At 54.1% G+C, this 15,219-nt stretch overlaps 2 protein-coding genes and 1 long non-coding RNA gene across 4 annotated transcripts; 2 read left to right on the top strand and 1 right to left on the bottom strand.

Moving 5' to 3' along the window:
• The first annotated feature begins 184 nt into the window (after positions 1–184).
• On the top strand, positions 185–5,284 carry DQX1 (DEAQ-box RNA dependent ATPase 1). 2 transcript variants are annotated; one of them, XM_021005472.2, is made up of 11 exons: positions 185–808; positions 989–1,182; positions 1,716–2,100; positions 2,179–2,412; positions 2,523–2,622; positions 2,732–2,890; positions 2,973–3,164; positions 3,310–3,429; positions 3,615–3,805; positions 4,063–4,253; positions 4,403–5,284. In XM_021005472.2, the coding sequence occupies exons 1-11, from the start codon at positions 572–574 to the stop codon at positions 4,569–4,571; spliced, it is 2,172 nt and encodes a 723-aa protein (XP_020861131.1). In that variant the 5' UTR covers positions 185–571; the 3' UTR covers positions 4,572–5,284. The 2 variants fall into 2 exon arrangements, with proteins under 2 accessions (XP_020861131.1, XP_020861132.1); XM_021005473.2 differs by lacking the exon at positions 4,403–5,284 and having other exon boundaries at positions 3,615–3,792; positions 4,063–4,205.
• Positions 5,285–7,043: 1,759 nt separating this feature from the next.
• On the top strand, positions 7,044–10,428 carry LOC110221091 (uncharacterized). The gene is made up of 3 exons (XR_002328029.2): positions 7,044–7,176; positions 8,588–8,719; positions 9,061–10,428. It is a non-coding gene; the product is annotated as an uncharacterized LOC110221091 (long non-coding RNA).
• TLX2 (T cell leukemia homeobox 2) lies at positions 7,187–11,208 on the bottom strand. The gene is made up of 3 exons (XM_021005482.2): positions 10,346–11,208; positions 8,529–8,766; positions 7,187–8,301 (listed from the first exon to the last, which is right to left on the bottom strand). Exons 1-3 carry the CDS (start codon positions 10,749–10,751, stop codon positions 8,085–8,087), a joined length of 861 nt encoding a protein of 286 aa, XP_020861141.1. The 5' UTR covers positions 10,752–11,208; the 3' UTR covers positions 7,187–8,084.
• Positions 11,209–15,219: the final 4,011 nt, after the last annotated feature.

Below are 15,219 nucleotides of genomic sequence, written 5' to 3' on the forward strand. Positions count from 1 at the left end.
GGGCGGGGAAGCAGCCACGCCCCCCACACCGGGCTCCAGGGTGGAGCCGGAATTTACCTTTGTACTGAACGAGGAGGGTGGGTCGGGTTGGGACGAGCCGGGCGTCCGCCGGGTGGGGTAAAATCTGCGTCCGAGTGTCGCCGTCTCCAGCTTCGGGTCCGGGTGTCCAGCTCCTCGCGAAGGTTTCATTCCACGAGTCTGGCGGCTCCGCCACGTTCTGCGCCGGCCCTGGGCCCTCACGTCTGCACCGCCAGCTGTTCGCGAGGGAAAGGACCACGGTAGCCCCGCCCCCAAGGCCGGGGGAGGGGGGGGGTCGCTGGTGCCGGACTCTCCCAGGCTCCGCCTCGGCTCCCCACCGGCACTGCTGGAGTCCGTCACCTGACTGCAGGGTTTGGATCCTTTCCTGTCCGGGTACCCCGGTCCCTACCTTAGGTGTTCCGCGGCGGGGCTTGGTCAGCCCGGAGGAGGGGGCGGGCTCGCTCGAGGGGAGGGAGTATCCTTGGCGCCAGCCTCCTCCGATCCCCCTCGGGTCCTGCCCACTTGATCTCCTGCAGGTCCTGCCTCGGCTGCCATGGCCTCGGCCGTCCCCGGGCCAACCGAGGAGGCGGGCCCGAGTCCCGATGGGTCGGACCTAGCCGTGAATCCGTATGACGGACTCCCCTTCTCCTCTCGATACTACACTCTGCTGGCCCAGCGCCGTGCCCTCCCCATCTGGGCGGCACGCTTCAGCTTCCTTGAGCAGCTGGAGAGCAGCCCCAGCGGTGTGGTGCTGGTGTCCGGGGAACCTGGCTCCGGCAAGAGCACCCAGGTGGGGGCGGGGCGGGGTGTTCCTGGGGTGGGGGGCGGAGGGAGGCTGAGAGCCGCCGGGGAGCATGCTTTAAACACAATCCTGCCAACTCCAGCGCTTGCAGTGGTAGAGTTTGGGACAGGCCGATCCCCACCTGAGTAATTTAAAACCTGGCCTGTGTCTCTGTTGACTCACGACTAGATTCCTCAGTGGTGTGCTGAGTTTGCTCTGGCCAGGGGATTCCAGTATGGCCGGGTGACAGTCTCACAGCCACAGCCTTTGGCTGCCCTGAGCCTAGCTCTTCGAGTAGCTGATGAAATGGATCTAAGCTTGGGCCACGAAGTTGGCTACAGCATCCCTTTGGAGGACTGCACTGGACCAGACACCCTGCTCAGGTCGGGTGCTCCACATCTAACAGCCAGCCCCTGTTTCCCCTGCTCAATCAGCTTTCCTAACACTTCACTCAGTACTCTTAGAAGAAATGAGTTGGGCCTGCATTAGACACCTGTCCCTTCCTGTCTATTACTACCTGGACTCTGTTCTCAACACAACACTTTTGTCACCTCACCCAAGGACCCAAGTCCTTCCTCTTCATCCTCAGAGTAACTCAACAGGTCTGTAAGTTTTCAGGACCAAAAAGGGTATCTTGTCACAAGATCACAACCTCCTCACCATGTTGCTGAGGTAGCATAGTGCACTGAGTTTAGGGTCAGAAAGATCTGAAGTCAAACACTGCTTGCCTGGACCAGTCACTTAACCCATCTGTGCCTCAATTTCTCCCTTATGGGGGAACTGGACTGTGACTTCTCCCATCTAGTTCTGAATCCATGAGTGAGTCCTGACTCATACAACACAAAGTCCTGGGTGGTAGTGACTGCCACACCTCTGACTCCTAACCCCTCCTTCCCTCCTTTTCCTTTGTTGACAGGTTCTGCTGGGACAAGCTGCTGTTACAGGAAGCAGCCTCAGCCCGAGGAGCTGGAGCTTGGGGTGTTCTGGTATTAGATGAGGCCCAGGAGCGGACAGTGGCCTCTGATGTGCTGCAGGGATTATTGCGTGATGCAGGATTGGGAAACAGCCTTGAGGGCCCACGATTAGTCGTGGTCACCAATCCAGCCTTTGAACCTAAGCTCTGTGCCTTTTGGGGTAACCCTCCTGTGGTGCGGGTGGCTCGGGGGCCTGAAGAGGGCCCTGTTCCTGTGTACAGGGATCCTGCTCCCACTGATCTAGTGGGTGCTGCCTGCCAAGCTGTACTGGAGTTACACCAGGGTGGGGCTCCAGGGGATGTGCTGGTCTACCTGCCCAGTGAGGAGGTGAGTGGGATCATGAGGGATGCTGAAAGGAAGTCTTAATGTCTTCTTTTATGCCAATGCCTCCCTATCTTTCCACAGGACATTTTGCGCTGCTGTGAGTGTCTTCAAAAGGAGGCAGAGCACTTGGGTCCCCAGCTGACCCAATTTCAGGTGCTGCCACTACATGCTGGGCTTGGCCGGGCAGTCCAGGCTGTGTACGAGGATGTGGAGGGAGGCCCTCGGAAAGTTGTGGTCACTCATTGGCTGGCCGACTCATCTTTCTCGATCCCCTCAATCCATCATGTCATCGATTCAGGGCTGGAGCTTCGAAATGTGAGGGACAGGGTCTCTGCCTTCAAGTAGGGGGTGAGGGTGAGAGTGGAAAGGGCTGGCTGGGCTGGAAATAGCAGCCCCTGATTGTGTCTGGGACCTGTGGGGGATAGGTTTACAATCCTCAGATCCGGGCTGAATCCCAAGTGATGAGGCCAATCAGCAGAAGCCAAGCAGAAGCCAGGAGGCTGAGAACCACAGGCTCCCCACTAGGTAAGAAGCTCATTTGTTCCAACTGACGTCCAAGACAAGGACCCCTCCCCCAAATGAGGACATAGAAGAGGCCCTCCCTCTGAATCTTTCCTTCATTTTCTCCCTTCAGGATCCTGTCTCCGTCTATATCCTAAGTCTTTTTTGGAGCTAAGAGCTCCCTCAGTTCCTCCACCTCGGGTATGTGAGGAGAATCTAAGCCGACTAGTGCTGTTGCTGAAGAGGAGACACATTGCAGAGCCAGGAGAGTGTCACTTTCTGGACCGGCCCGGTGAGACAACCTACTCACGAATAAGTGAGATGCTGGACCCTGCAGAGGTTCCTCCAGTTCTAACAAACTGTGTCCTCTTTAGCCCCAGAGGCTCTAATGCAAGCTCTGGAAGATCTGGACTATCTGGCCGCATTGGATGATGATGGTGACCTGTCAGACCTCGGAGTCATTCTGTCCGAGCTCCCCCTGCCCCCTGAGCTAGCCAAAGCCCTGCTGGCTGCCTGTGAATTTGATTGCGTGGATGAGATGCTAACCCTAGCAGCCATGCTCACCAGTAAGAACATACCCCATCTTCAGTCACTATAACTAGCTCAGACATTCCCCTCCCTGAATTTATAGCTTAGCTCCAAGAGACAGCAATTCTATCTGCCCACGCCACTAACACTGTTCTGTTCCCTCCTCCCCTACATACTCTCTAGCTGCCCCTGGGTTTGAGGGCCCACCAACGTGTGCAGAGGAGGCCGCCCGACGACGAGCATTGGAGCATCCAGATGGTGACCACAGCACCCTAATTCAGGTGTATGAGGCCTTTATACAGAGTGAGTGCCTTTCTCCCTTTCTCACCCCCCCACCCTCACCCCCAGCAGTCCCGAGGTTTCCTGGAAATGGAAAATAGCACAGACAGGGTTTGTGGAGCTGTGGACAGGCAAAAATGCTTAGTAAGGGATGGAGACCTAGGGAGGGCTGTGGGAAGTCTAGGGTGGCTGATTTCTGTTTCTCCTAGGTGGGGAAGATGAGAACTGGTGTCAAGCTCGGGGTCTGAGCTGGGCAGCATTGTGCCAGGCCCGGGCCTTTCGTGGGGAGCTCCTGGAACTGATGCGTCGAATCGAGCTTCCCCTGTCTCCACCAGCATTTGGCTCTGAACAGAATCGAAAAAATCTTCAGAGAGCGTTGGTGTCGGGGTACTTCCTGAAGGTGTGGTTGGGAGGGACCGAAGAAGCCGAGAATGCTGGTCTTGGGAGGGGCTGCCTCAAAGCAGGTCAGAAGGGATTCCTCGGGCTAGGAGGAGATTCTGTGAGGTCATTTGTGGGCCCAGGCTAAGGGAGGAAGGTCAGACTGGGGGAGGCGGCAGTCCACTTGGGGCTTGGCCCTTTTGTCTCCCAACCCTTTAACACTTTTTCTGATTTTTACTGTTGCCCTTCCACTTGTACCCTTTGGCCTCCTTCATTCAGGTGGCTCGAGACACAGACGGGGCTGGTAATTACCTGCTCCTGACCCACAAGCATGTGGCCCAGTTGTCCCCATCCTGCTGCTACAGAAGTCGACGCCCGCCAGCCCAACCTCCACCCTGGGTACTCTACCATAACTTTTCCATCTCCCAAGACAACTGCCTCTCCATTGTGTCCGAGCTCGAACCTCACATGTGAGTGCCTTAATGCCCTCTTTTCTCTCCATGGGAATTATAGGGCATCTTTTGGGAAGGAGTAAGTGCCTTCAGGGACAAGTTTCCCAAATCAGGGGTGAGTGAAGATCAGGTGAGAAACAGCAGCCAAGCATATTTCCCTCTCCCAGGCTTATAGAGTTGGCTCCCCCCTACTTCCTGAGTAATTTGCCTGCCAGTGAGAGCCGAGACCTTCTGAATCAGCTGAGGGAAGAAATGATGACAGGAATCTCACCAGGGAATGAGCCTCCCACCCAGGACCTCGACCTAGATGACAAGGATGCCTGTGCCCTGCAGTGATCCCTGCCAAAGGAACCATCCTGGACATGAGCCACAAATGGAAGCTGCCCTAACCTGACTCAGGGCTTGGACACAGAGCTGGCCAGATACATCGTCCCTGGGTTTTAGGGCAAAGTCTAAAGCCAGCAGGTGGGGCCTAGCAAATTGTATGACTGGAGGGGACGGTACGGCTGCACAGAGACACAGTATAAGGACTTGGGAGTACTGGGTTCAAACAAGAAAGGGCTTTAACAGGGAAGGGGCAGGTGCTCATTAGCCCAAAGCCAGAATGATAAGACTTCTGTGGGCGGCCAAGTCCATGTCTTAGGCCTGTCCTTTTTTGTTGGAGAAGAGTCCACATGCCTCTTTCCTCCCTTTCCTAATCCTCAACCCTTCATAAAGCTTTTTCTATGCCTAGATTTTTCTGGACTTCTTCTTAGACACATTATGTACTGTGAACATAAGGAGTTCGTGATCTTGGGGTTTGGGAGTGGGGTGGGATGGTGACAGGCCTGGAGTCAGAAAGACCTAAGTTCAAATCCAGCTTCACACAAAAGTTGTATGTCCTTGGGCAAGTCATGTAACTGCTGTTTGCCTCTGTTTTCTCATCTGTAAAATGGTGATAATAATAGCACCTACCTCCCAGGGTTGTTGTGAGGATCAAATGCTATAATTGTCAAGTGCTTGGCACAGTGCCTGGCACATAGTAGGCACTATATAAATGTTAGTTAATATTGTTGTTGTTGTTATTTCCAAGGCTCAGGTTTATTCTGCCTCATCCTGTTTCAGCCCACCTCCCTAAGGACCACCCGAACTGGATGATTTGGTCACAGCTATCTTTGGCCTTCTCAGGAAAAACACTGCATTAAATTTTGAGATAGAGGTGGTACAGGCTGCTGAAGGCTTGCAATCAGCCATCATAAGTCCCTTTTCCCTAGGTTCTGCCATGGTTTCTACTTGGAGACCATTGTAACCATCCCCCTTGTCTCCTCCCTCCCCCTTCCCCTCCTTGTTTCCCTCTTTGAGCCATCCCAATTCCCTGCAACCTTCACCAGCCAAGGGAAAAACTCTAACCTTTGCTTTAGGCACATCACCACCACCGTCCTCATAGGCTGAGAGCTGGAAGGATTTCAGAGATGTGATGTCCTCTTCTGTGAACTGTCTTGGTCTCCTCCACTGGGTCCTTCTCCTACTGGGTCTGCTAAGTGTGGGCATCCTTCAAGATACCTCCTCTGTTCTCCTACAGTCAGTCCTTCCATCCCAATGGACCCATTCTTTCTTGTAGTTTTCCACTGCCACTTGTATTTGAGTCCTAGATCTATAACTATCCCTAACTAATCCTTCTGCTGGGAACTCTTTACAGGATTCATTTCATTCATTTTTTCCCCAACTACACTACCTCCCCCTTCACTGTTCTCCCAGCCCCACCACCATGGATTTACCTTTGATAAATCTCTTAGCTCTTTCCTTTGCCCACTTATTTCCAATAGGCCCTGTGAATTTGAACTCTGAAAAGTCCCCCAGCTAGTCTTTCCTGTATCCACAAGCCAAGCCTTACTTTGTGTCTAAAGTAATATAGTTCCCTACTTCCTATCAATTGAGATATTTATAAAGCACTTGGTACCTCGCCTGGCACATAGTAGGTGCTATTTAAGTATTAATTATCATCATTATTATTGTTCCCTTCCCTTTCTAGTCTATCTTGCAGGTGCTGCTGGTTTCAAAAACTCTGCTTCCCCATATTCCGACTCTGAAATTTACAATGAAGGACTTTCCTGTCAGTCCAAGCTCTCTTGTCTGGTTTCAAGCTTTGCTCAGTAACTTTTTCGGTGACATACAGACCCTTGTACCTGATTAGACGTGATACTGGCACGCCCCATTGTTTTCCTATCCTTAATTACAGACACGCGTCTTTTGGCCAACCTGAAGTAGGTGGCTCCACCCTCCTACTGAGCCTTCCCCACACAACCTAGTGGGAACTCCCCAACCACATACTTCTGAATGGTCAAGCCCTCCCCTACAATGACCTTCCCCTTACCCCACCCCTAATCGGTCATTCCCCAACGGCACCCACTCAAACGCACACCTCGAGGTCACGTGCTCACACTAACGGTCACACAAACACGGCTGCCCCCAGGTCCTGAGGATCACGTGACCTCCACACCGTGCCCCCTCTCCTAACCGTCAGAGTCATGGTCACTGGAGGATCCCGCCCCACCCTCATGATCCCTCTTCCTGCATGGTTAGCCCGCTGCCTCCACTCCCCAAAGGTGCGCTTGGCACTCGAGCCAGAGGCGCTGACGGATTTTCCAAAGCGCAGGACGACGGACTTGGACTGCGGACCCTGCAGCCTAAAGCCTCGCCCCAAACTGGCCCTCGCTGGTTGTCATTGGCCAATTATCAGTCAGTCCCACCCTCTAATCTCATTGGTCTGTTCGGCTCGACCCTGCCGGTCCAACTAGGTCCCTACGGTTCCAGGTAGAAAGGTGAAGAAGGAAAGAAAAAGCGGCAAAGACCGCGTGCTGAGCTGAGCTGAGCTGAGCCGAGCTGGGAGCTGGGAGGTGCGGAGTGATGTAGTTGCCACTTAGGGAATCCTGGATCCTGTCTCCCGTAATCCTTTAGCAATGTGAGCCCTCGAATCCGCAACGGGAGCCGATCCATAACAAGGGAGGGCAGGGGAGAGGGAAATGAGGGGGCGGGGTAGGAAAGGGAAGGAGCCCCCTCCTTCCAGGCAGCCGAGGTCTCCTTTACGGAGTTGAAAAAGGAACCTGCCTGAGTCCACAGAGCTCGCTTCCGACTCATGGACTTTTTATTCCCCGAGCTAATCAATTAGGGGGAGAGGAGGAGGAAGAAGGAGGAGGCACCTGGCGAAGGCATGTCCTGGCCACTTCTCCAGCCCCACTCCCCACTGTCCAGCTCTTAAGTATCCGTGGCCTCAAGTAGCCAGTGAGCTTGCCCTTCCCCTCCCCCTCACATCGAAAGCTCAGTGGAGGTAGGGTGCGGGGGGAGAGGGGGTGTCCTACCGCATCAGAACAGAACCTGGGACTTGGCCTCCAGTAGGGAGGGGACAAGGAGGAAGTGTCTGGCCAAATGGAGGGATGTTGTGGCCGGTCTGGGAGGGGAGCACGGGGGGGGGGTACAGGAGGGTTGAGGAAGGGGGTCCTCTTCTGGCAGGGGTGTCTAGCCGAGTCCTACTGGGGGCCAGTGTGTAGATCCTTCCATGCATGGACAGTTGGTGGCCAAGGGCTGTCTGGCTCTGTAAAAGTGGGTATAGGTAACAGGCCAACACTGCAGAAGTCAAAGCGTCCAACCAGGTCCAGGTGAGAGTGCCAAACCAGCCCTGTCTGTGCAGGAGGGAAGTGTTTGATATGGAGACAAGACAAGATATCCCGTCCAAGTGGGTATCAGATGGTATCTGGTCAACCCTACAGAAGGCACGGTGTCCGGTCTGTGGATAGGCTCTAGGGATGCAGTGTTTGGCCATGTCCTGGAGGGCGTGGAATGTATTCCCCAGGTTCTGAACCAGGGTCCTCCTCAGACAACAGAGGCGAGGCCAGACACGGATGCGACCTTGTTGTCCTCAGCCCAGGGTTGCAGATTCTGCAGCGCAAACAGTGAGGAGTTGTGGAGACACAGAGGGTCGGGGGGCAGTGGCGGCCGCAGCGGCCTAGGCAAGGCGTCCTGCTGGAGGTGCAGGAGCAGCCTCCCTGCGCGGTGCCTCTCGGCCTCTCGCTCTTCGGCAGTTTGCCGCCTGCATCAGGAGACCAGAGTTAGCAGAGAGGGTCGGAGGAACCCCTCCTCCTATCCTAGTCCCCCACTAATAGAGAGCGAAGCGACTGCCTCTCCGTGCATGCAGACAATGCAGGCTCACTGGACTCCCAGTTTCTGGGAAACTCTGACCTGCCTACCCCTGAATCCGTCCTCTCCCACTCACAGTGGCGTGCCCAGTGCTCCTCTGCCAAGACTATCCCCCCTTACCGCCACTTGGTCCGCCGGTTCTGGAACCACGTCTTGACCTGCGCGTCCGTCATGCGCAGGGCCTTGGCTAGCGCCGCTCTCTCGGCAGAAGCCAGGTACTTCTGGCGCAGGAAGCGCCGCTCGAGCTCCAGCACCTGTGCCCGGGAAAAGGATGTGCGCGGCTTCTTTCGCTTAGGCGGCGTCCGGTTCTGGTAAGGGTGACCCACGCGGCGGGCCCCAGAGAACGGGGACAGTGCAGCTGGAGGGAGGGGAAGACAGAGTGTCCCAGCCCAGCCAGCGCCGGTTGCTACCCTCAGCCGAGCCACAGCAGGTGGGTGTGCTGGATATCTAGACTACTCAACCCTCCTTCCCCTAGTCCCCTGCGCAGGCTCTGGGGCACCCAGACTGGACATCTAAGTCTCCTTACCCCCACCAAGCCCAACCCAGCTCCTGTACGGGCTCAGGATCGTGTAACCGGTACCTCTGGGTTCCCCACTCCCCACTCCATCCCCATAGCGCTTCCTAGATGCTGAGGAGGCCCCTTTCTCCACAGTAGTATTCTTTGACCGAAGGAGAAAATGAATCCCAGAGGCAGGGGAAGAAGACAAACGAAAAACGCTGGAATCAACTGCTCTTCCCCAGGATCGTGTTCTGACCCGTAGGGCAGACCCGGTGGAGAAGAGGGTGGTGAGGCTCAGATTACACCAAGTTCCCATATGCCCATAGCCCCCGGCGGTTACGGGTATTTTGGAACTCCTAACTGCACCCTTTCCCTAAGATTTCCCCCATCTCTATGTATATAGTCCTGGTGGCTGCTTTCAAATTACTCTGCGTCTCTAAAGCATTTTTGGATTCCTTCTAATTATCTTGGCCTAGGTCCTGAGATTAAAGAAAAGTGAAGGCAGGTTTAGTGGGAGTTGGGGAGGGGTGGAGATTAGAAGGTTAATAAAATGTAGATATCCAGCCGGGAGGAATTGAGACCTCAAGAATGATAATCTGGGGATAGAGATGAGGGATACAGGGAGGCAGGTTCTAGTCAGGAGGTCTAGGGAAAGCTAATGTTTGGGGGGGCAAGAAAAGATATCTTTAGATGTGTCCTAAAATTAATTGTCCAGAAAGTGTGGGGGAGTTAAATTTGGGAGGAAAGAATGGATTAAGGGTGGGATATGTGGGGAAAGTGGTCTAGTGGTATAGGATTTTAGGATTAGATGGGGGAGGGGAGTGGGGATTCAGGAATGAAAATCGAATGGCCAAATTGGAGGAAAGAATTCCTCACGAATTTCCTAGGAAATTAGAGTATTTAGTATTGGAGAAATAGGGAGGACAACAGAATTTTATAGAAATACTCATCTTGGAAAGAGGGGTTTTTATTGGGTTATCCTGGATTTGGAGATTTAAAAAAGAAGTGTGTGCCCAGGGGTGATGTTTCCAGAGCCCAGGAATACTAATGGGGGAGGGGAGTCAAGGATTTCCCAAGGAAATCCTGCAATTGAGAAAAGGTAGGGAGGCAGTGGGTTTACACATAAAAGTGAAATTGGGATACTGGAGGCTTGGAAATGTTAGTTTGGGCAGGTCAATTTGTGCTGTGAGGGTTTTGCTGATCCAATACTGGGGGAGACAGGAGAGGGGAGAGAGAGAAAGAGAGTTTGCTGAGATGGTTCCTGAGGCCGTCCTAGATTGGTGAGGAAGGTTGGATTAGGAAATTGAGGATTCAATACTAAAGAAGAGTTTCAAAGTATCTAGTGGTGGGGCTGATGCACTAGTGGTGGGGAAGGAAGCTTGAGTGAAGCAGGATGGGGCTGAAGGTGAAGAAAGCCTGCCCCACCCCACCCCCTCACCTGTGAGCCGGTCCTTGGCAAAACGGCGGCTGCTGTCCATCCAGGGGAAGGTAAGGCCTGATAGGCCGCTTCCAGCGCCTAGCCCGGGGGTGCCTGGGGCTGCAGTCGGGCCCCCGGTGGGGGGCGGCACGGGGAGGGGCCGATGGGCGGGGACGCGGATGACGCCCCCCGCAGACCCCCCGCCGTGACTCCCCGGAAGAGAGGCCAATGAGCACGAGGGGCCATAGCCCGAGGGCCCAGCGTACCCGCCAGTATACAGTGCACCTTCAGTCTGCCCCACGCGGCCGGGACCTGGGCCAAGGCAGCCGCTGCCAGGGGGCTCGGGGCCGCTCAGGATCTGGTCGATGCCGAAGCTGATGGGTTCATGGTGCTGGAGAGTCTGCGGTGCTAGTCCGACCGGATCCATGGGGAAAGGACCTGCCAGGACTAGGTCGTGTGGCGGAGGTGAGGAAGGAGAATCGGCGGGGGCTGCAGTTATGGGGGGCGGCGTCGGGCGCTCAGGGGCCCGCGGGCTCCGGGAACATCTCTAGGCGCTGCCCGGGACCTGTGCCTGTTGCCCTGCGGCCCAGAGGGGCCGCCATCTCCGGTCGGGACTGGGAGTGGGGTAACTCCCGGACCCGCAACTCCGGGGCCCTGGCCCCGAACTTGGCTGCCGTCCGGACTCCGGGGCTTGAGACCGATGGACACACAGATAGACGGACACTGGGCTGCGGCTGTCCAAGTCCGGGGTGGATCGGGTTGGCCAGCTCTGGAGAAGACTGACAGCTCGGCCCCCGGGGGCGGGGCGGGGCCGGCCCGACTCGTTAAAGGGAAAGAGCTGCCTGTTTGCGCCGAGGTGTGTGGGGCGTATGATGGGTGGGGGAGCGGACACCGAGCCTTGAGGTCAGCTGGGGTGGGGGTGCTCTCTGAGCTTAGCTTGGGACCGCGCCCCGCAGGCAGGAGTGGGGGGAAGGGTCGGGGGGGTGGAAAGAAGTGAAGGCCTCTCCCACACGCCCTTGCCTCAGCAGCAGGTGCCTTGAAGTTGTCCTGCTTGGAGGTGCGGTCAGCCTAGCACGCCTACCCCCAAGGCCCTAGCTTAGATTCGAAAGAGGGCCTGAGCCGGGCAGAACCTCTTAGCGACCTCAGATTCGTTTAGGTTTCAGGCTCGGCTAGCTTCGAGTCAGGATCTCGTTGCGCCTGGACATGCACTGGTGTTGCTGGAGGCCTCCGGGGAAGGAGAGACAGCTGGTGGTGGACTAGACCCTGAGAAGCCACTGGGTGCTGCGGGGTGGGCGTCAGGATGGGTGCGGCTTAGGGGGATGTTAGCAGGGCCAGATTGTCAGTGCTGGCCGCCGCACAGATCTGAGAACCCCAATAGAAGCGAATGGGGTGGGGCCGGAGAAGCGACCCTGGGTATGGGCAGCACTTGCTAACTTCGTTCGAGGAGACCCCAAAGTGCACTGCTTGGGCTCACTCGGGGGCCAGTTACCCCCATTTCTAGGGATTTCGATTTCTTGGGATCAGATCAAAGGTGACGGTGCAGCGCCGCTGCCTCTAGCGCTTGTCAATTGTTCTTGGCAGCCAGCAGAGTTCACTGTGACTCGAGGAGAATCCCTTCCTTCAGGGGTTCATTTCCTATCCATCCCAACTGCATTATCCCTGGGGCCCCTTTCACCTGCCTTCCCTGGATTTGGGAAAGGGACCAGGAATTGCCTGGCCTGGGGCCTGTCAATGATATGAAGTTATCGCAACCAGCAACTCTTCCAGTCTACCGCGAATCCTTTGATATTTGGCTAAATTCTATCCTCAGCCCTCGTAATAGAGAACCAGGAGTTCAACTGGAAAATTGGCATTTAGGAGGTTCGGACCTTGACTCAGGCCGGATGGGAGATCTGGGAAAGAGTGGGCACTGGATGCTACCCCTCCTTCTCCAGGATGGGACCCCCTGCCTCCGCCCTCACCCCCACCCCACCCCCAGACCCGCCCCCGCCGCCGCCCGGCCCCGCGCAGGCTGTGGTAATCGGGTTAGCGGCGCCGGAATTACATTACCTTCCCCAGCCCGGCCGGGCCCCGGGGGGGCCTGGCGCCTACGAGCCGGTCAGACAGGGAGCGGGGAGGGGGTGCAATTCCTTCTCCCCATGGACCCCTGTCCTCTCCCCAGGGCCTTCTCCCCCATCCTTGCACTCCTGGCCTCAGGCTACTTGCCTTCCCCAGAGGGGCTGGACGTGGTCCCTGTCCCCGTTCCCCATCCTCCCGACCAGCTGGGGATAGGCACTGGATCCCCTGAATTCAGATCCCCCATTTTCAGACAGATTTGGTTCCATCCGGGTGGCACTGAGTGGGCACTCAGGAAGCCTGGAGGTCGGGGGTGGGGAATTGATTGACTGATTAGTTCATGGCAGCCCTTCCCTCCCTTCCTCCTCCCTTCCTAGCAGATGGGCCAGCAGCCGGGGCGCCTGGGGCTGAGCAGAGAGGGCAGAGGCTTTTTCTCTCGCCGGATCCATCAGCTCTTTCCAGCGTCTGGTGCAGAAAAAAACCTGGGATGAGGAGAGTTCCCTGAATTCCTGGGTACCGGCCCCACCTCGCTCCTAAAACCTGAGCCTGCTAGACTAATGTGAATAACAATACATTTCTATAGCACTTTCAGCTAACAAGGTGTGTTTTTCTCTGCAACCTGGAGTCAAGGAAACTAAGGATCAGACTGGGAAAGTGACTTGCCTAGGAAGTGACAGGGTTGGAACAGGTTCCCATAGGATCATAGGATTTAACATTGTATCGGTCCAACTGCCTGATTTTACAAAGGAAGCAGGTTAAATGGCTTCCCTAGGGTCCTACAGCCAGTGTCAGGAGGCAGGCCTCAAACCCAAGTTCTCTGACTGGATATCACGATGGCTCCCCATTCAGCTCTTGTTGGGAAAGCAGAAGGGGCTTGATCCTCATATGTTTCCTGGGAGAATAACCCCATTTGTAGAGGCCCTAAGTCTCCCTTTGGGGAGGGAGAAGGAAAGGAGCAGGGGCTGGTGAATGACTATTCCAGAACTGGGATCAGTGATGACAAAAGGGTGTCTGATATCAATGTTTCCTTTTCATGAGCCATTCCTTCTATAATCTAACCCCGCTTTTCTCGTTGTCTCCTCCTCCTTTTAAACCTCCCAACCACTAGAAAATGTTCCAAATTCTTCTTCCCTTCCTGGCTCCCTGGGAATGGAGGTCAAGTCTCACAAGTGGCTCCTGGGGGGTGGTGGGGGTGGTGGGGGAAGAAGCCAAAGAGAATGAGATCAACAAAGAGGAGTAAGAAAGATCATGAATGGGGGAAAGGGTGGGATGGGGGAACTATGTGTAACGAACCAAGCAAAACCATCCCTCCATACATGTGCTGCCCCACTTACACATGACCCTTTTCGTCTCTTTGACCCTCTTACTGAATTCCTCACAGGTTGGTTCAGGCCCTTCTCTACTTATGCCCACAATCCTCACATTCACCCCTCCGATCAGTGAATGACCTCACCTCCTATGTCCAGAGAAGATAGAAACCATCCATCGGGGAGCTCCCTGAGCTATGATTGTCTTGTCTCCCTGAGCTCTTGTTTTCAGCTCAAAATGCCACTTTCATCCCCACATTTATCCTCTTATCTGAGAAGAATAAACACCTCTCTATCAGGGCTAACCTGTGCTTTTGTTCTCACTTCATCTTGAAGTTTGTTCCCACATTTATCTCTTGCCCTAACAATTTCAGCCTTCTCCGTTGCCTTCTTCCCCTTTGCTAATACATTTCATATCTCTCCCAGGCCTGCTACTTTTCATGCTACATACAATTCTCTCCCTGTCTGTCTCTTTTTCTGTCTGTCTCCTTCCCTTCTTCCCTCCTCAATATCTTTCCTTCCTTTGACTGTCACACTAACCACTGGACTGGGAGTCTGGGAACCTGGATCAGCTCTGATACTATGTGACACTGGCAAAGCCCTGGCCACATTACCTCTGATTCATCATTTACTTCTGTCCCTCCTCTTTGTCCCTACTGCCATCACCTCAATTCAGACTCTAATCATCCCCTTATAGGATTATTAAGTGGCCTACAAATTAGTTCCTCTACCTCTGATCTTTCCTCCAGTACATCCAGCCAGAGTTATCTTCCTAAGGTACAGCTCTGACCACAACACTTTGCAATTCATTTCACATTATACCTATAGAATAAAGTGGTCTAGCCTTCAGGGTCCTACAAAATCTTGTGACAAACTGTTTTCCCAAACTTTACATCACCCCAGATTCAAATCTTGTCTCTGACATTTACTTAGCCATGTGATGAAGTTATTTAACCTCTCAGCCTCAGTTTCCTCATTTGTAAAATGGGTATACTTGTACTACCTACTGTATAAAACTGTCAGGAAGATGCTTTGTAATTCTTAAAGTGCTAGAGAAATGTGAACTTATTCACAAATAAGTGGCCAATACCCACTGTTTCCACTACTTTGCCACCTTCTGAGTTTTTAAATTTCTGGTTTTCATCCTTCCTATCCTCCCTATTTTGTGGAACCTAAAGACCTATTTTTTTTTTGTAGCCTAGAAGCTACCTTCTAGTGGTTTCTTTCTGTATGTCCTTTTACCAGACTGTTTTTTCCCCACTTTAAAAAAGTACTGCTTTTTTAAAATCACCATTTCCAAATCTATCTCCCCCTCCTCTTCAGTAAATCATTCCTTGAATGATCATACCAATTGACTCAGACAATATATTCAACATTACACACCAATAGGCACCCCACTTCTGGAAAAAAAAGAGGGAGTTACATGTTTTCACCTCTCCCCTGTGGCCAAACTGTATCTTAATTACATAGTGTTCAGTTTCTTTTTTGTTCCTTTCATTTACATTGAAGATGTTGTGCATATTTTACTCTCTC

Source organism: Phascolarctos cinereus, unplaced genomic scaffold, assembly GCF_003287225.1.
Source record: "Phascolarctos cinereus isolate Bilbo 61053 unplaced genomic scaffold, phaCin_HiC Scaffold_9;HRSCAF=440, whole genome shotgun sequence".
Taxonomy (NCBI): domain Eukaryota; kingdom Metazoa; phylum Chordata; class Mammalia; order Diprotodontia; family Phascolarctidae; genus Phascolarctos; species Phascolarctos cinereus.